The 20,505-nt window shown below is 43.3% G+C and overlaps 1 protein-coding gene across 1 annotated transcript; it reads left to right on the forward strand.

The window, feature by feature from the left end:
- The first annotated feature begins 1,896 nt into the window (after positions 1-1,896).
- Positions 1,897-16,393, forward strand: LOC139612037 (NACHT, LRR and PYD domains-containing protein 12-like). Its single transcript, XM_071467162.1, has 10 exons — positions 1,897-2,027; positions 3,739-3,968; positions 4,199-5,990; positions 7,715-7,891; positions 11,223-11,399; positions 11,812-11,988; positions 12,622-12,798; positions 13,432-13,608; positions 14,330-14,506; positions 14,787-16,393. The coding sequence occupies exons 1-10, from the start codon at positions 1,897-1,899 to the stop codon at positions 14,797-14,799; spliced, it is 3,228 nt and encodes a 1,075-aa protein (XP_071323263.1). The 3' UTR covers positions 14,800-16,393.
- Positions 16,394-20,505: the final 4,112 nt, after the last annotated feature.

Here is a 20,505-nt window from a genome sequence, read left to right on the forward strand (position 1 = left end):
CTCATCCTGCACCTAGTTGAGTCGCCCTATTGAACTAAATACAGATATCAGCCATGCCCGTTAACAGCAGCTCTCCTCTAAAGGATCTGTGCACTTGTTCTGGTGCCAGGATATAATTTAGTGGCTCTGTAAGCCCCAAGGATCTGTTGTATTTATTTTGGTTGAAGTAACCTTTAAGAACCACCTGTTTTTATTTGAACACTCAGTCTACTTGTATAGTCAAGGAAGAGTCATACACTCAAATGAATTCAGACTTAGTATATTTACTTATGTTTGTTGATTTCAAAGAATATGTACCCTATTCATCTAAATTAATATTGCCAAAATGAGCTGAGGCTGGTTGGCTTACAAATGACTTTTAGAGGGAGATGGATGAAGTGAAAGCCTGGCCAGGGTGTCTATCCTCTGTCAGCAGCTGGTCCAAGGACATCAGAGTCCCTTGACTCTGCACAAAGTCCAGACTTCCTCTTTAGAAGTATCAGTTCCTTCTTGGCCGCACAAGCCGTGGAATCACAGAATTCCAGTTTGTCGTCCACAACTGGTTGGCAGGTTCTTTTCTCTTGCTTGTCCTCTGGTGATCTATTGTCAGCTGTAGAGTCTCTGTGATCTCTTGTGAGTCATCTTAAGGCTTGTAGACTCCGTCTCCTGTGTAGCTGTCTGAGGAAGGAACTTCGTCGATGGTGAGTAATTCACAGACTTGAAGCTGGAGTATGTGCTAAAAGATGTTTCATCAGTCCATAACCAGTTCCAACCAGATCCTATCATACTTAGTTACAGCAGTAGCACATCTTGAAATCAACCGTCAGTGATTTTCTTTTTCTTTCTTCATAATCCAACTGCCTCGCTGTTACAAATCATTCCTTCACCGATCTAATACATTTCTGTCTAATATATGTTAAAAAGTGCATTTAAAGCTTTTCAGCTTTATCACAGTGTTTTACTCTTGAAATCACAATCATTCACTTTTTAATCATTTCATATGTTCACAGTCATCATCACACTCTCTTCCTTATACTGTCATGTTCACATGACTCACACTTCCCCTTTTCTGGCCTACTGACCCACAAGAGGATTTTCCAGTTCAGGGAAGTCTCAACATGTCACATATCTCATTTTTTATGATTTAAATTATTCCTTTAATCATTCCTTTAAATTGCTTCCATTACACATTTCTTGATATTTATTTGGAGCATAATCATTCAAATAGAGCTCTGTGTCTTACTGTTCAGTTCATGATGTTGGTCCCTTTCAGTTGATGTCAGGAGCTCTGAGATCTCAACCCTTCTGGACAAACGAGATTCGTTAGTGAAATAATGAGACAGATCAGTGATGTGTAAGATAATGTGATGTGTTGTTACAGTTTGTTCATTGAATAAACTATATACATGGTGTGAAAGAAGGTATTACCATGATTGGACGACAAATTGAAACGGCCGCTTTCCCTCATATTCATTCAGGAAGGAGCTGAAATCTTTGTCCAGGGAGTCTCATCTGATTCTTTCAGGGTTTACCACTGACCTTAGGTGTTTGTTTTTGTGTAGTTTGTTGTGTATAACAGTTGACAACATGGTAAAGCAAGAAAGTTGTTTTTTGGGGGTTTTATTTTTTGCATCAATGCTTTATTTCAAGCTGAATCGAGAGCTTTTATTCTGAAAAGTTCGACTAAAGTTCAGGTTCTGTGCTTCTCTTGACAGAGCTCTGAAACAGACACCAGTTCAGTAAATCCTTCAGACTGACATGTGACTGTGGCCACGACACCACACATGAACAGGACCAAAGTGTGTGTGTGTGTGTGTGTGTATGTGTCTTGAGCAGCTTGTTTGTCCTGACTCTTGTGTGTGTGAGCTCACAGTCAGTGTTACTGGTTTCCCTCTCAGACTGACTGAAGTCCTGAAGATGAGTGATTGTGTGGAGGAAGAGGAGGACAGAGCAGAGTCTCCAGGACCCAGCTGTCTGTCTGTGAAGAGTCACTGGTCCAAAGGTGAAGTTCCAGACTTCAGTCCTGAACCTGGACCCTCAGACTCACAGTAAGAGACCTGCTACAAACCTGTGAACCTCCAAACTGTCTCTGTAACAGTGTTTAGTGTGTTGAGCTCCTGCAGTGACATCACTTCCTGTAACAGCTGCCATAGGTTTTTTTATGATATAAACTTTATTCATAAACAAATCAAGATACAAACAAACAAGGCAGTTTAGCTTCTTCACAGGAAAAACTGAGGTTGAGCAGAAACACATTAAATAAATAAAGTCAAAGTTTAAGAGAAAAAAAAACAGAAATACATGAAAAGATTAAGAAGAAGATTCATGAAATAAATCAAGAGAATAAACTAACTTCAGGGCTTTCTTATCATCCTTTATCAGCTTCAGAGACTTGCATAGTGATTGAAATTCATTCAGCCAATGATTCATACATGGTTTGGTTTTAAAGTACCTGCATTTGTAAATGATCCTCTTGGACTGTGTCCAGCTCCACATGTCGCTCCAGAAAGACTGATCCACAGTGGAAGAATAAATGTTCCAAGCTTTCAGTCTCATTTTCACAGAACACACAGTTCTTCACATCAAGATCAAACCTCAGTTTTCACAACTTGTTTGTTGGGTAAATCTCATTTAAGATTTTAAAGTTCACCTCTTTCACTTCAGGAGGGAGAGGAAGTGAAATATATCTTCTCCTTATCACCTTCATCTCCTCAAGCTCAAATCCCCTCAGTATAGAATTTCTTTTAACTGGGCTGTGGTAGCGTTCCTATAACAGACTGTTTCTAATAACTTTGTACATTTACTGTCTCAAAAGTCAGTTCCTGCGCTGCAGAGCTGTGTCAGCCCAGGAGAGATCTTTAACCACTGATCTCAAAGAGACTGGTACGGCTTTAATCAATCTGTTAAAGGTTTGAACAGAACATTTGAGTTGGAATTTCTCACAGAACATCTCGTGCTGTAACACATTTCCACTGTCATCCAGAAAATGAGCTGCAGCCCAGACTCCCTCAGATTTCCACTCATCTAAATACACAGATTTTTCACAGTGTAGAACATATGTGTTGTTCCACACAGGTGTGTTATGTGGTGTCATATTATGTCTATATATTAATTTCCAGTCAAGGAGGGCTTGCTGATGGAAAGTGGAGAGTGTGACTGGTAATGAGCTAAATTCAAAGTCACAGCGTAGTAGAAAGTCTGTTCCTCCCATGTTCTGGAAAATCACATCTGGGACAATGAGAGAAAAGGTGGAACAACATGAGGTGTGGTTCTTCCTGTTCAACAGTTTGACTCCACGTCATGGTGAGCTGAATAATATGAAACCTACAACTGAGCCAAGAGAACTGAGCAGGTGGACTTTATTATACTGTACAGGTGTGTGTGTGTGTGTGTGTGTGTGTGTGTGAGAGAGTGTGTGTGTGTGTGTGTGTGTCTCTTGAGCAGCTTGTTTGTCCTGACTCTTGTGTGTGTGAGCTCACAGTCAGTGTTACTGGTTTCCCTCTCAGACTGACTGAAGTCCTGAAGATGAGTGATTGTGTGGAGGAAGAGGAGGACAGAGCAGAGTCTCCAGGACCCAGCTGTCTGTCTGTGAAGAGTCACCGGTCCAAAGGTCGTCCTCCAGTCTTCAGTCCTGAACCTGGACCCTCAGACTCACAGTAAAAGACAGTTTCTACTGTAAACTGAGCTGAAGATGATTCAGTTATTAGACATATTTGACTGTGACATGTTAGTGATGAAGACATGTCTTCACAGAGGGAGGAAGAGGAGTGGTGTCTCTGTGGAGGAGCAGCTGTCCTGCTGTGCTCTGTGTCAGGACGTCCTGAAGGATCCAGTCTCTACCAGCTGTGGACACTGGTTCTGCAGACAGTGCTTCACCTCATACTGGAACCAGTCTGGGTCTTCAGGAGACCCCTCCTGTCCTCAGTGTGGACAAAGACCCAGAACCAGACCTGGACTGCAGACAGCCAGTCAGAGCAGCACTGTACAAAGTGAGACTGAACATGTGTCTGCTGATGTCTTCATTTCTGAAACCAGGACCTGTTGTTTTCTCCAGTGTCAGTTGTTCTATCACACAGCACTGACATTTCAGATGATTCTAAAAAGCACAACATTAAAAAGCTTTTCTTTGCTGCTCTTTAGTTTTTCTGTAGCTGATGAAAATAATCAGCAGATTCTCAGATTCTCTGTCTTCAGTCTAACATTGTCTCTTCTCTTTCAGCAGATAGTGGTCTGCAGGAGGTTTTAGATCAACATAAGATCAGTCTGAGGAGCAGATGTGAATGTGTGACTGAAGGAAGTGATGGAACAGGAAGTGGAACCCTCCTCAACAGGATCTACACTGAGCTCTACATCACAGAGGGACAGAGTGAAGAGGTTAATACCCAACATGAGGTGAGGCAGCTGGAGACAGCTTCCAAGATGAAGACCCTCCATGACGCTCCAATCAAGTGCCACGACATCTTTAAAGCCTTACCTGACCAACAGAGACCCATCAGAGTGGTTCTGACCAACGGCGTCGCTGGCATTGGAAAAACCTTCTCAGTGCAGAAGTTCAGTCTGGACTGGGCAGAGGGCTTGGAGAACCAAGATGTCAGTCTGCTGGTTCTGCTTTCGTTCAGGGAGCTGAACCTGATCAGAGAGCAGCAGTACAGTCTTCTCAGGCTGCTCCATGTTTTCCATCCAACATTACAGAAGGTCACAGCAGAGCAGCTGGCTGTCTGTAAAGTTGTGTTCATCTTGGACGGCCTGGATGAAAGCAGACTTTCACTGGATTTCACCAACAGGGAGGTTGTGTCTGATGTCACACAGACGTCATCAGTCAACCTGCTGCTGACAAACCTCATCCAGGGGAACCTGCTTCCCTCGGCTCTGGTGTGGATCACTTCCAGACCTGCAGCAGCCAATCAGATCCCTCCTACATGTGTTAACAGGGTGACAGATCTACGAGGCTTCACTGACGCCCAGAAGGAGGAGTACTTCAGGAGGAGATCCAGTGATGAAGAGCTGTCCAGCAGAACCATCTCACACATCAAGACGTCCAGGAGCCTCCACATCATGTGTCAAGTCCCAGTCTTCTGCTGGATCACTGCTACAGTTCTGGAGCACATGTTGACTACAGAGCAGAGAGGAGAGCTGCCCCAGACCCTGACTGACCTGTTCTCACACTTCCTGCTGGTTCAGACAAAGAGGAAGAAGCTCAAGTATGATGAGGGACATGAGACGAGTCCACAGAAGCTGATGGAGGCTGACAGGGAAGTTCTTCTGAAGCTGGGGAGGCTGGCGTTTGAACATCTGGAGAAAGGAAACATCATGTTCTACCAAGAAGACCTGGAGCAGTGTGGTCTGGATGTCACAGACGCCTCAGTGTACTCAGGACTCTGTACTGAGATCTTCAAAAGAGAGAGTGTGATCTTCCAGAAAACAGTCTACTGCTTTGTTCATCTGAGCATTCAGGAGTTTCTGGCTGCAGTCTACATGTTCCACTGTTACACCAACAGGAACACAGAGGTCCTGGAGAACTTCCTGGGAAAACAACATGTTGATTTAACCCTGGATGTCTTCCTGAGGGCAGCCATGGAGAAATCCTTCAGAAGTAACAATGGTCACCTGGACCTGTTTGTTCGCTTCCTTCATGGCCTCTCTCTGGAGTCCAACCAGAGACTCTTAGGAGGTCTGCTGGGTCAGACAAAGAACAGTCCAGAAACCATCCAGAGCGCCATGAACAACCTGAAGGAGATGAACAGTGATGAAATCTCTCCTGACAGAAGCATCAACATCTTCCACTGTCTGATGGAGATGAAGGACCACTCAGTTCATCAGGAGATCCAAGAGTTCCTGAAGTCAGAGACCAGATCAGAGCAGAGACTCTCTGAGATCCACTGCTCAGCTCTGGCCTACATGCTGCAGATGTCAGAGGAGGTTCTGGATGAGTTGGACCTGGAGAAGTACAACACATCAGAGGAGGGACGACGGAGACTGATCCCAGCTGTGAGGAACTGCAGGAAGGCTCGGTGAGTCCAGACATGATCAATATAATTATCAATCAGCAGATTAGATCAGTAGTTGAGTCAAATTCAGATAAACACAGAGGTGTTGTAAATGCTGTGAGCACCAAACTGTCGATGTTTCAGTTGGTTGTGATTGTTGCTGTTAAGTTCATAAAAACACTTGTTTTGTTTATTTGTAATAATTGTTGGATGCTTCATTGATTTGTTAATGTTCTGTGTTGTTTTGAGTCTTTTTGGTTTAATCCAAACCTGATAAAACTAATTAAAGCAGCTCCACTGATCTTACACCTCAGTGTGTGTTTCCAGGTGTTTCCAGGTGTTTCCAGGTGTTGGGGAGGACACCTGCATATGAGAAAACAGTAGTATTAAACCTTTAGTGTCTCCAGCTGTGCAGTCTGATAAATGTCCTCAGGTGATTTCACCTGAGTCAGTGTGGGCGGAGTCTGAAGACGACACCAGACGTCTGTACACCCCCCTCATCTCTGCTGCATAACACACCTTAATCTAACATCTGAGGGTTGGTGGTTGATGTGCATTGTGGGTAATGTAGGCAGCAGTAAAGTTTGTATAAGACCTGAATCATTGTCCAGAGATGACTGAAGTCATGATGAGCATGGAGGATGTTTATTGATTATTGAACTTTTCATGTTGAAGAGTGAACTTGTGTTTTTTCAAGTGTCATGGTGGAGCTTTAAAGTCTTTCCATAGATTGTGTTGAATGAGACAGAAAGTCCCAGGTGTTTTCTCTCTTGTTGCTGTAGAGGAGAGTCGTATCAGGAAATGTTCAGCTTCAGCCAAGAACACAGGTGTGAATCTATCAGAGCAGAATGGGAGGATTCAGTCTTCTTCTACACACCAGAGCTCAGTGTCATGTTTCCGTGAGGACCTTCTGTGAAAACCAGGCAGCAAACAGAGATTAGATTGAACTGTTGACTGAGTTGACCTCAGGAGAAATGTTCTGGAGTAGGGATGCCACGGTGTGGAAATGTTCCCACCGGACATTAAGACATGTGTGGGCTCAGTATCTGTAGATCAGACCTCAGTGTTTCCCACACACTGATTTATCTGTGACAGGCCGCCGCCACATCTACAATGACGCCACATATTGATTGTCTATTGGTTTACAGTTTCAAATGAGGAAAATCTTATTTCACTGTAGAGCTGCACACACACACACACACACACACACACACACACACACACACACACACACACTTCCAGGTTGTAACTGTAGAGTCCACTGAGTGTTGAACACTAGTGTTTTACTGAGGACAGTTTGTTCATGGATCAACGTGGGCGCTGCCACTGATTCACCACAATGAGCCAGATGTGTTTTATGCAGTGGTGTGTGTTGACTTCTACAGAGAGGCAGCAGAGCCAAGCAATCTGGAGTCAGTTTAAAAACAGTGGAGAATAAAACTGTTTTTCTGAACAAGATTCTGACTCTGGATCAAATCATATGATGGAAGCAGAAATGTAACATCATTTTCCCTCCTTCATCTGCACAACAAAGATTCCCATGAAACTCTGCAGGTCTGAGAGAGAGTGATGAGAATTATTGTTTCATGTCAAACACAATCAGATCAGATGAGCTGAGCCACAGATGTGAAGAGCAGATGTTCATCACATCATCATCTTTTCTCATCAGATGCATTTTAACTTCAGTGTCTTTTATTACAAACTGTCTGATTTTATTCTAACACATTTTATATTTTCTCTCATCACAGACTTGGTTATTGTGGACTCTCAGAGACTCACTGTGAAGTCGTGTCCTCAGCTCTGAAGTCCAACCCCTCCCATCTGAGACACCTGGACCTGAGTGGAAACTGGGACCTGAAGGATTCAGGAGTGAAGCAGCTGTGTGCTGGACTGGAGAGTCCAAACTGTAGACTGGAGACTCTGAGGTCAGTTCACTGACTGGAGCTGTTGTAGTTTTAAATTCAGTTCAAATCTGTGAAGTTCCAGTTTTTCATTGGTTGGTTCATTTTCAGGATTTCTGTGTGAGGATTTAAAAAATCAGCCAGTGAAGAGAAAGAAGGAAGATGAGACCAGGAGCAGAGTGGTGATGGGGAGGGTCAGGAGAATCCCCGGGGGCCGTTCGGGGCCCGGGGCCAGACTGATTATTGTGTAGACTAATAATATTGTGTTATATAAAAGTGGTCTACCTCGCTGCACCATCCTGCAGCCTGAACTGAGCCTCGCAGCCTCTTGTCTCTCCCAGCACATCAGACACTACCAAGTCTATATTTGCAGTAGGGGGGTAAATGAGCGGCCCCTCCTCAGGTGGTACTCCGGTGCGCCTTGAACTGTGATTGGTCAGCTGCTGACCAATAAGAGCTGTGAAGTGGGGCTGGTACAGAGTCATCAGAGACGTGTTGGTGTTATCAGGGAACGTGTGTGTTCACTGTTCACATTGGTTTGAAGCAGCAGCAGAAAGAGAAGGAGAAAGGTGGAGCAGAGAAGAATGAAGAAGAACAAATACTGGAGGAGGAAGCAGAGAAATGTTCCACAATCACAGAGAGATTCAACATCCAGTAAAGAGCCGGCAGCTGAAATGCTAAGCAGGGGCGTTGTAGCTAGCTGCTAGCTCAGCTCATATTAAATGTGGCTAGTATAGCTAGCTGCTAGTTGTTGGGCAGCAGCCTGTGCTTGTGTTAGCTGCTGTTTGTCTTTGTGTGTTATTAACAGCTGGGACTGGTGATCTCCAGGTAAAATGAAGGGTCCCACTCGGCCCCTGGATGAGAGCAGTCACAGTGTTTGTGATTCAGAGCAGCAGAGAATTGACAGAGTTTGATGTTAAAATCAGAAAGTTGATGAGAATCAAACTGCAACAGTCTCACAGATCTTCTGCTGCTGCTGCTGATCTGAACACCAGCAAAGCTGCAGCTCTCTGCAACCAACAAATATTGCAGCTGTTGTTGTGTGTTGATGTCAGCACTGCAGCATCATGGGAAGCCACAGACCTTCAGACTGCAACACAAACCAGATCAAAGCAGGGCCAGTGGCTGAGACGGGAAAGTGGAGACAAGAGGAAACTCAGCTGGGACATGGAGGCAGGAAGGATTAGATTGATGCTGGGAGCAATTTATGAGCAGCTCCCACCTCCCCAACATCATAGTGAATAAACAGCTGAGGAGCCAACATGTCCTCTATGTTCAGGTGGAGCTTCATGTGGCTCCTTCTATCAGGGGCTAAAACAAGCCTGTCTCCAGGCCCACACACCTGGAGACATCAGCAGGTGCTGAGGTGTCTCCCAGCAGCCACTGAGAGTCAGAGCTCAGAGGTGAACTCACTGGAGGCAGAAGGAGACAAGATGGATTTGATTTGTTGGTGAGGGTGAAGGACTCAGGAAGCAGCTTTGAACAGGCGTGATGCAGCTGAAGGCAGGGAGGGACTGGCCAATCAGAGGAGATCCAGGAAAACAGCTCCCAGTTCCTCAGGAGACAGCTGCCACTGATCTGAGAGCAGATGTTGTGCTGTGGTCAGAAACACAGCAGCTTGTGTATGTTGTGGAGCTGACAGTACCATGGGAGGACGCAGGAGAAACGGCCTCTGAGAGGAAACAGCTCAGATACACAGAGCTGGCAGCAGAGGCAGAGGAGCCTGCTCTGAAAGCTGAGCTCCAGGGGAGGTTGGCTGTAGGGGTTTTGTTGGCAGATCAGTCTGGTCCCTGTTACCTGAACTGAGCTGCTCTCACTTCTGTTCTCTTCAAGTCCACGTTGTGCTTCTCTGAACCTGTGCACTGTGAACTCAAAGCGCTCCAGGTGTCCTTCATGTCATATCTAGTTGATTGTGTGTGAACACAACAAAAGCTCAGACTTGATCTTGAAGAATGGAGCTTCTTCTAATCACATGAATAACACCAGTGGTCATGTGACTGTGGTTCAGGAGCAGTTACCAGAGCAGACTGACACTGACACTCAGAGAAACTCTGTTCATCAACTATCAGACCTAAACCGTGGACGTTGTGCTGAGCTGAAGGGTTGTAGGACTGTGAGCACAGGTTTGATCTCTGCTCTGTGACCTTCATTAACCCCGTCCTCACTCAGTCTGCTCCTCACTGGGCGGTTGATGTGAAAACCAGATGAATTCTACTTCCTCATTCAGTGAAGATCAGCTGAATAAATCTGTGGTGTTTTCCAGCAGGAGGCTCTGAACGTTACCTGAAGGTGAACTGGTTGTTGCTGCAGGTCACAGAATCTGACGGCTCACAGAATGGGCTGTAACACCGGTGGTAGACTGAGGCCGAGCACTCGTCCTCCTCAAGTTCTCAACAGTAACACAAGTTCTTCTTTAAAGATGTGGACACAGAGAAATCTTTTCCCTCCTCCTGTAAATGTGACATTGTGCAGTTGTTTGGTGACTTTGGAACATTGAAGCTGCTCCACCTGTCAGGTCCCACAAAGTGGCAGGCAAGAACCCAGTAGCACGACACAGAAACACTTCAGGTGAAGAAACGGTGTTTAATGACAAGCCGAAGTCAAACCAGGTAGTCAGTCCACGTAGCAAACAAATCCAGTAGGAGCAGGCAAAAGGGAAGGTCCAAAGTCCAAAAGGTAGGTCAAAACACGAACAGACAGGAACAGGATCAGAATCAGAATCAGACTAACGGGATGCTGGAGAGCTAGGTAAACACACTAGACAATCTGGCAAAGAACTGAGAGAAATGGACCGGTATATATACTAAGGGCTGATTAGCTGATGAGGAGCAGGTGAGTGAGGGGGCGGGGCAGGCCAGGCCAGGTGAAGGAAATCAGCAGGTAATGCAGAGCAGGAGGGAGTGGCAGAGTCTGAAATCACAAGAGAGAGTTAGTGTGGCAAAACAGGAAACAGACAAATGAAAAACTAAAGCCTGGCTGAAGTTGTGACACCACCATGTTTGTTCTGAACAGTGTGACTGAGTTCTCACTGTTTGTTCACGTCCTCAGTGTTTTGTTTCTGTGCTGATGTCTGTAGTGTCAGAGAGGGAACAGACTAAACAGACGTGAATCCTCTGATTCTCCTCTGATCACAGACTGAACTGAGGTCAGCAGCAGCTGATCAACCTGTGTTCACATCAACAGCTGTATGAATGTTGTGCTGACATTTGGATGATGTGTGTAGAAGGCTGACATGATGAAGATCCACAATAACAGAAGGACAAAGTCACTCTACTCATTTTAGACAAAGATCATTGATCAGGACAAATCTGATTGATTATCAATCACTGATCAACATCTTTGATTCTTTATTCAGATTGATGGACTGCAGTTTGTCAGAGATCAGCTGTTCTTCTCTGGTCTCAGCTCTGAAGTCCAACCCCTCCCATCTGAGAGAACTGGACCTGAGCTGGAACCAGAACCTGCAGGATCCAGGAGTGAAGGGTCTGTGTGGTTTTCTGCAGAGTCCAGACTGTAGACTGGAGACTCTGAGGTCAGTTCACTGTTGTAGATCTTATATCTTGAATCCACAGCTAATGAAGCTTCACACACAAGTTGATGTTGTTGTTTGTTGAAGTCAATTCATTTTTATCACAACAACATACACCAGATCCTCACAACTAATATTTGTCCAAAGAAAGTGAAGAAACAATCTTCTTTTTTTCAGTAGATTTCAGTGAAGTGTCAGGACTAATGTCTGTTTGATCAAACTGTGTGTGTGTGTTTTCATCTGTAACACAACACACACAACTGTTGTGTTGACAATGTTGTGTTGTACTGACATGATGAAGATCCACAATAACAGAAGGACAAAGTCACTCTACTCATTTTAGACAAAGATCATTGATCAGGACAAATCTGATTGATTATCAGTCATTGATCTACATCTTTGATTCTTTATTCAGATTGATCAGCTGCAGGTTGTCAGAGATCAGCTGTTCTTCTCTGGGCTCAGCTCTGAAGTCCAACCCCTCCCATCTGAGAGAACTGGACCTGAGTGGAAACCAGAACCTGCAGGATCCAGGAGTGAAGGGTCTGTGTGGTTTTCTGCAGAGTCCAGACTGTAGACTGGAGACTCTGAGGTCAGTTCACTGTTGTAGATCTTATATCTTGAATCCACAGCTAATGAAGCTTCACACACAAGTTGAATCCATTGACTGTGAATGAATGAATGACATTGTAAATAGTTGTTGTCTCATGTTTCCAGTTGTTCTTCTCTCAGACTGAGAATGATTCTTCAGTTTCAGCTCATTTCACTCACTTGTCATGAATAATGTCTGTTCACTTCAGTTCAACCTTCACAGCTCACACACTCGTATTTCTCTCAGTCAGAGGACTCATGTTTTCTAAATCCACTGGAGAAAATGTCCAGTGTTAGTTGTTCAAGTCAATTCATTTTTATCACAACAACATACACAAGATCCTCACAACTAATATTTGTCCAAAGAAAGTGAAGAAACAATCTTCTTTTTTTCAGTAGATTTCAGTGAAGTTTCAGGACTAATGTCTGTTTGATCAAACTGTGTGTGTGTGTTTTCATCTGTAACACAACACACACAACTGTTGTGTTGACAATGTTGTGTTGTACTGACATGATGAAGATCCACAATAACAGAAGGACAAAGTCACTCTACTCATTTTAGACAAAGATCATTGATCAGGACAAATCTGATTGATTATCAGTCATTGATCTACATCTTTGATTCTTTATTCAGATTGATCAGCTGCAGGTTGTCAGAGATCAGCTGTTCTTCTCTGGGCTCAGCTCTGAAGTCCAACCCCTCCCATCTGAGAGAACTGGACCTGAGTGGAAACCAGAACCTGCAGGATCCAGGAGTGAAGGGTCTGTGTGGTTTTCTGCAGAGTCCAGACTGTAGACTGGAGACTCTGAGGTCAGTTCACTGTTGTAGATCTTATATCTTGAATCCACAGCTAATGAAGCTTCACACACAAGTTGAATCCATTGACTGTGAATGAATGAATGACATTGTAAATAGTTGTTGTCTCATGTTTCCAGTTGTTCTTCTCTCAGACTGAGAATGATTCTTCAGTTTCAGCTCATTTCACTCACTTGTCATGAATAATGTCTGTTCACTTCAGTTCAACCTTCACAGCTCACACACTCGTATTTCTCTCAGTCAGAGGACTCATGTTTTCTAAATCCACTGGAGAAAATGTCCAGTGTTAGTTGTTCAAGTCAATTCATTTTTATCACAACAACATACACAAGATCCTCACAACTAATATTTGTCCAAAGAAAGTGAAGAAACAATCTTCTTTTTTTCAGTAGATTTCAGTGAAGTGTCAGGACTAATGTCTGTTTGATCAAACTGTGTGTGTGTGTTTTCATCTGTAACACAACACACACAGCTGTTGTGTTGACAATGTTGTGTTGTACTGACATGATGAATATCCACAATAACAGAAGGACAAAGTCACTCTACTCATTTTAGACAAAGATCATTGATCAGGACAAATCTGATTGATTATCAATCATTGATCTACATATTTGATTCTTTATTCAGATTGAGGTTCTGCAGTTTGTCAGAGATCAGCTGTTCTTCTCTGGTCTCAGCTCTGAAGTCCAACCCCTCCCATCTGAGAGAACTGGATCTGAGTGGAAACATGAACCTGCAGGATCCAGGAGTGAAGGGTCTGTGTGGTTTTCTGCAGAGTCCAGACTGTAGACTGGAGACTCTGAGGTCAGACTCCATGTTTTCTTTCTGTGCTGAGATGAATGTGATGTGAAAGTTGTGTTGACACTGAGCTGCAGACATGAGGCTGATATTATACTGATCCACACTGAGGATCTTCATGGTAAAGTCTGTTTTCTTCTTCTCTGCTTTTAGTCCAGTGACTGTTTCTCTTCAACTTTCACCTCATGACTTTTTCAAACACCAACAGAGACACATTGAATCTGTCAGACAATAACTGATCTATAATCAATAGCTGATGGTCCCAACACTTTTATAAGGCTCTGTGATGTTTGTACTGACTCCAATATTCAAAGCCAAGTTGTCATAGCAACAGGTTGTTTCATCACTTTAAATCCTGTAGGTTTGACTGTGTTAAATATTTGAGCTCAGTCACCAGGTGTCTGTGTCTCTGCCGTTCCATCAACTAGAGAATTTAATATATATTTCTATACATTTGTTCTCATGTCTCCAAACTTCAGCCTGACATGTTTGTTGTCTTTGAAAACTTGAGGATCTTTAGTAGCATCTGCACAACATGAGTTTGTATAGATGGAGCCACAGGTGGAGCTGGCAGAGTTGAAGAGGTGGAGTCACTACGTCTTTATTGAAGCAGCAGCATGTTGTCATGAATATTAATGAGAGCTGTTTTTACTTTGTCTGTTTGACTCTTTGTGGTTTCAAGCAGGAACTTTGTCTCCTAAACTCACATCTTTGATTCTTTATTCAGATTGAGTTTCTGCAGGTTGTCAGAGATCAGCTGTTCTTCTCTGGGCTCAGCTCTGAAGTCCAACCCCTCCCATCTGAGAGAACTGGACCTGAGTGGAAACCAGAACCTGCAGGATTCAGACCTGAAGGATCTCCGTGGTCTCGTGCAGAGTCCAGACTGTAGACTGGAGACTCTGAGGTCAGTAGAGGGGCGGAGTCAGTCCATGCTGCTCTCAGCAGTATTGTACTAAACACAGTTAGTATCAGAGCAAAGATCCAGTGTTTCCTGTGAACCTCCAACCTCCTCAGTGGTCACAGACAGACAAAGAGAGAGACAACAGTTAACATGAGAGCTGAGAGGAAGCAGCTGCTGCACATCTGGTCTGAACAGGACTGAAGTCCCTGCTGCATCACTGACTGATGAAGTGAGTCTCTGTAAACACTGATTCATCTCCTCTGCTTTCTTCTTCTCTACACAGATGGGGGTGGTGAGAGTGGAGAGGAGAGCTTGATCCAGCAGTGACTGACAGAGGAACCAGAAGAAGTGGAGATGACTCTCAGTGCTGCAGTCTGAACTGATCTGAGAACAGCTCCACTGTCACACACAGAGTCCAGTCCACCATCATCCCTGTGTGTTCCTCTGGATCTGACAGAGCATCATCAGTGTCTCTGGACTTAAAGCTCATCAAGTTCAGCTCTGAACAGTTTCCTTGTTGAGCTTCACAAAGAGGGAATTTCACAGTAAAATGACTTGAACTCTGAAGATTAGTTTGACTCAGATGTTGAAGCCTCATGTTCTTCAGCTGAACTTTACCAGACATTATTGTACAGGAGGAACATGTTTTTATCCTCCATCTTATTGATGTATTCAGTAATACTTTATAGAAGATATATTAAATGATCATATTCATAATGTTGAATATGCTAAACATTTGTAACCAGCCCCTGCAGCAAATAGAAACCAAAAGGTTTTTTATTCAAGTAAAAGTTAAAATCTTTTAAGATCAAAGTAAAAAGTAAGTTGAAATTAAAATCTACTCATTATGTTACTGTTACATTTTCATAGTATTGTATTGTTATTGCACATTTACTGCTTCTCTTAGGCCTGTTGAGATATGAGGTTTTTAGCCATATCTCCCAGCCTTTTTATATGAGCATGTCTATATATCTTAATGATAAGTCAACAAGTATCATTGGTTTAATTCATCATTAATTAACAGAACTTTAAATCCTTCTGTGTGGTAAATAATGTTTTTATATTTACTTCCTGTTCTTTATAGCCTTATATTTGACTGGTGTTTAGTTCTGCTGTTTGTAGCAGAATACTAATTCAGTGTAAATTCAAATGTAGTTTAAATTTTCACCGACACAGTGAGTGGGGCAGTAGAGTTTCAGGAGCCAGAACAACCTCCACCAATCAGAGGTTTAGTTCAGCCTGAGAGGTAAAACCCAGGGCTGGTGAGAGCATCATCATCTTCATCAGCTCCTCTCTTCTCTCATTGGCTGTCATTCACAGCTGATCCACAGAAATACTCTGGGCTTTGTTTACTAGAGGTTTTAATGTTGGCATTTCACTTGTTTCTTGTCTTTGTTTAACACAACTGTTTTTACATCCAGAGACTGTTGATGTGAAGTGCAGCATTATCAATGACCATAATTAGCAAATCATTTGAACACATTTCCTCCATCCACTACTGACTTATTCAATGACCTCGTTGCTTCCAATGATAATTTAAGATTCTCTTTCGACTCAGTTTCTCCTGATCAACAAACACCACAAATCAAATCACCATGGAAAAAGAAACTGTTGAAAAGCTGAGAGAGGACAGAGGAAAAGCAAATCACATGTTCACTTGTATGTTTTTAAACATAGGGTTTTAATTAACAGTTACGTCGTCAGGAAAGAGAGACGATTAATTCAGAAAACCAAAATAACCACAGTTTTCTTTTCTACAGTTGATAATCTTTTAAATCCACCACCTGCTCTCAGTCTAACTCAACTTTCAACTGAGAAAATCTCAGCACAGTTTTAAAGAAAACATTTCTGTAAGAGCCAGCATAGCAAATATTAACATACAAACTGTCATGGGCTATGATGTCAACCAATCTGCTACCTTACTCTCTCCTAAGGAACAACAAGACGAATAAAGTCCTCTGAACTCAGGAAACATTTAACCAATAACATTTTAGAAAAGTTCCAATTGGGTTATTCAGCAACCCACAGCACAGAGAGTGCTGTAATCAAAGTGGTAAATGAGAAATTAGCCGGTCTCTGACCGTGTTTTAGTCTGATTTATTCTTATTTAATGAAACAGCCATAGGAATGGTGAATATCCTCAGGGGACCCACAGTACTGAATATGGTGTTCCTCAAGGAACCATTCACAGCCCAATCCTGTTATCACTATATTTGCTCCCACTGGGAAACAGAATCAACCATCACCATATTGGGTGCCATCTGTACGCTGATGATACACAATTGTACATCTCTGTTTCCCCAAATGACTCCATTGCACTGCTCTCTCTCATCACCTGTCTCACCAACATTAACACATGGATGTGTAAAAACCTTTTAAAAGCAGCAAGAGAAAATCTACACTTTGTGTTTGGTCTCAGCAAACAAATGAAAACACTAATCACATATTTGGGATCACTTTAGCCTCAGATCTTTAGAGGAAGAAATAAGAAATGTTTCCAAAGTCACTCACAATCCTCACTCACACTTTTATCACTACCTGTTTAGACTGTTGTGATTCTCTGTACCTTTCAGAAACCACTGTAAAGTTGTGACATGAGATTTTCTTTGGTTTTATGTTCCATGCAGATCACTAAGCTCTTCCACTACCTTTCTTTTAGATGTCTTTTCAGTGTTTTTTGTTGTTGTGTTGTTTTAATCCTGTGTGAATCACTTTGGCCAAAGTGTTTGTAGGACATATTTTATGTATGTTATCTATATGTTATATCAATAAAGTTGAATTGAAAAACATTTTACAGCCAAGTTTAACCTGTTGCTGCCCAGAGGGACCACCTGTCCTGCAGAGTCTGTCAGTCTTCATGTGTCAGGACAGAGTGAAGCAGCTCCACGGTTTCTGCACCGGCCTTCACTCACACTCACCTGCTCACCTGAGTGATTATCTGCTTTAATCTGAACCATGCTCTGAAACTTCATGGTCTGCACCCACACTGACAACTTGTCGCTGATTGGCTGGTTGGTGATTCCCTTGAGCCAATCACTTCCTCTCCTGCCTCCTGACCAAACAGAGCTCAGTGACTCTGACTGTTGGTGGGTTGAAGAGCTGAGCAGCTGCTGATCTCCTGCAGGAACAGAAACCATCCATTGAGCAGCAGCTCTGTGGTGAAGCAGCTCAGTGATGACAGAGGTTCAGACAGCCACTTACAAGAGGAGCATCTCTGAACACAGCTCATGAAGCTTGAAGTGGACGGACTCCAGTGGCAGAAGACTTAGCAGGTCACAAAGAGCTCAAAGTTCTTATCAGTGTCATATGAAAGGACTGGAACAGGAAGGTGAGGCACACAGGTGGAGACAGGAAGAAACAGGCTCCAGCAGGACAGTTACTGTGTCTGTTTAACTTCAGAACTGTGAGGCTTCCAGATCAGTCATAGGATCTCTTCCCTGACGGTTTACGTTACCAGATGGATTTCAGAGCTGTTTAATCACAGTCCTGAGGTCAGTCATCGTTTTCAGGTGGTGTCAGCTGAGAGCACAACACACACAAACACACCAGAGTCCATAACCAAACAGGTGGAGTGTGAGCGCTGGATGGACCCTGCAGTGGGACGGTTTAGTTGACATGGTTTTTGTCGGGGACTCGGTCCATAGAGATTTAAACAGACGGTGACAGATCAGTGAAACCATAACACCAAGTTCTGTCAGTCAACACAATGTGGAGCTTCACAGCACAAATCTGAAATATCAGGTGTTAACAGAATGATGGGAACCAAAACAGACCGGCTGCACCGAGACACTGACCCTGCTGTTTTTACTGGTCAGCTCCCACTCTGTCAGTGACTGTGTTTCATTGTTCAGCTCGTAATCATGAAAACAACTCTCTCACTTTCTAATGAGTCGGCAGCAAAAGTCAGTGAGTCATCTGCAGTTATACATTTTAATGAACTGATGATAAAAGTTTGAGACTTTAATTTAAAATGTTTATGAGATGATTTTGGTCCAGATGCTCTGTAACTTGTTTTCCTGAAGGTCAGAGGTCAAACTGTTAATAATGGAGTCTGCATGATCAAGGTGTTACAGGAGGAGGAGGATAATCACCAGCACATCCTGGCAACCCAAATGTTTTTCTTATTAATGTTTTATAACTGAGCTGTAAACGATTTAATGCTTTGCTGTAGTGTGTGTGTGTCTGTATGCGTGTGTGTGTGTGTGTGCTCCAGCACAGGTGGTGTACCATCTGTTGTGTACCAGTGTTGTTGACACTGTAATGGCTATGCTTGACAGTTTAAGCTTAGATATCTCAAACTGCAGAGGCCAGGCATACGACAATGCAAGTACTATGTCGGGGCGTTATAATGGGCTGCAGGCTCACTGTAAGAACAAGAATCCATTAATCCATTACATTCCCTCCGCAGCACATTCTCTCAACTTGGTGGGTGTCAACAGTGAAGAAGGCAGCTGTCAAGATGCAAGTCGTTTCGTTCACCTCATGCAGTCCTTATATGTCTTTTGTGAGGGTTCGACTCATAGACGGAACAGAGTCTTCAATAATGCAGACATCAAGGTAGACATGACATTGAAATCACAGTCATCAACGCGTTGGAGTTGCCGTGCAGATGCATCTAAAGCCCTTTGTGGGAATTACACACAATTAAGGGATGTAATTAAGAGCATGTCCTCTGATACAGGAGAAAAACGTGACACAGGCAGCAGCACTGTGTTCAGAGTTGGGCTGTCTTGAGATGTCATTTACGGCACGCTTCTGGGACTGAGTCTTCAGCAGGTTCAAAGTGACAAGTGAAGCATTACAAAAAGCAAACATGGATCTGATGACTGCTGTTCGTCTGTTCGAGTCTTTGAGATCATGGGTTGTATCACTTTGAGACCAATTTGACCATTTTGAAAGATCTGCAAAGAAAGTTCCCGGTGTGTGTCAGTCATATGAAGATGACCTGCAGCAGCCAAGAAGCACAAAGTGTTTTCAGATGAATCTGCAGAGCATGAAGTAACACTGAAAGGCCAGGAGCGACACCGATAGAAACGTTCAATGTCACTATTGACGAGCTAGTCAGCCGTTTAGACCATAGAAAAGAGTATCTGGAGACAGGAGAGGAGGAGAGAGACAGACACAGAGAGAGAACCCCTAAGAGACAGAGCTGAGCAGAACAGGAGAGAGACAGCTACAGGTGTGTGTGTGTGTCTGAGTGAGGACAACCTACATGAACATAGCATCATCATCATTATCAACAAGATGTTTCATTTTCCATTTAATATCATATACCTTAAGGCTTTTAGACATGTTGACCTATGCTGTTTGCATCCTTTTTATCACTAGAAGAGGAGAGGACAGAAAAAGGGGGAAAGGAGGAGACAGACAGACAAAGAGAGGCAGCACCTGGAGAGCTGTGGAGGAGAGGACCGAAAGAGCATCTGGAGACAGGAGAGGAGGAGACAGACAGACAGGAAAGAAACACTAACAGGTGTGTGTGTGTGTGTGTGTGTGTGTGTGAATTATGGAAGAATCTGAATCATAGAACTGGATTGGTGGAGGTGAGGCAGTATGTGTTTGCAGAAGCCAATGAGTAGGCTAATGTTTTGATATTGTTGCTGCTGTTGCATCAAATAGCCTATAATTCAAAACCTTGATTGGGAGGGGGGCCCTCAAAAACTTTGCGCCCAGGGGCCTCTGAATTCTTAATCCGGGCCTGTATGTATGTACAGGCTTTACTGAAAACAGTTGGAAACACTGCTCCTAAGATGTCACTGGAAATCATCCAGGAAGTTGTTGTTGTTGTTCTCCTGTGTGACTTCAGGAGTTTGGGTCCTGGAAGTTAAATATATATGTATCAGTTTCATTCAAAATGTTTCTTTACTCAGTCAATGCTATGTCATCAATTTATTCTGAACAGTTTATGAACAAGTTAGGCAAGTTGGAAGGTATCACATCAACATAAACCAAAGTGAATCCAGATCAATGAATGTTACCAGTGAAGAATGACAGTATAAAGA

This window comes from Trachinotus anak, unplaced genomic scaffold, assembly GCF_046630095.1.
Source record: "Trachinotus anak isolate AG129_WGS33_773 ecotype Australia unplaced genomic scaffold, CSIRO_AGI_Tana_v1 ptg000029l, whole genome shotgun sequence".
NCBI lineage: Eukaryota > Metazoa > Chordata > Actinopteri > Carangiformes > Carangidae > Trachinotus > Trachinotus anak.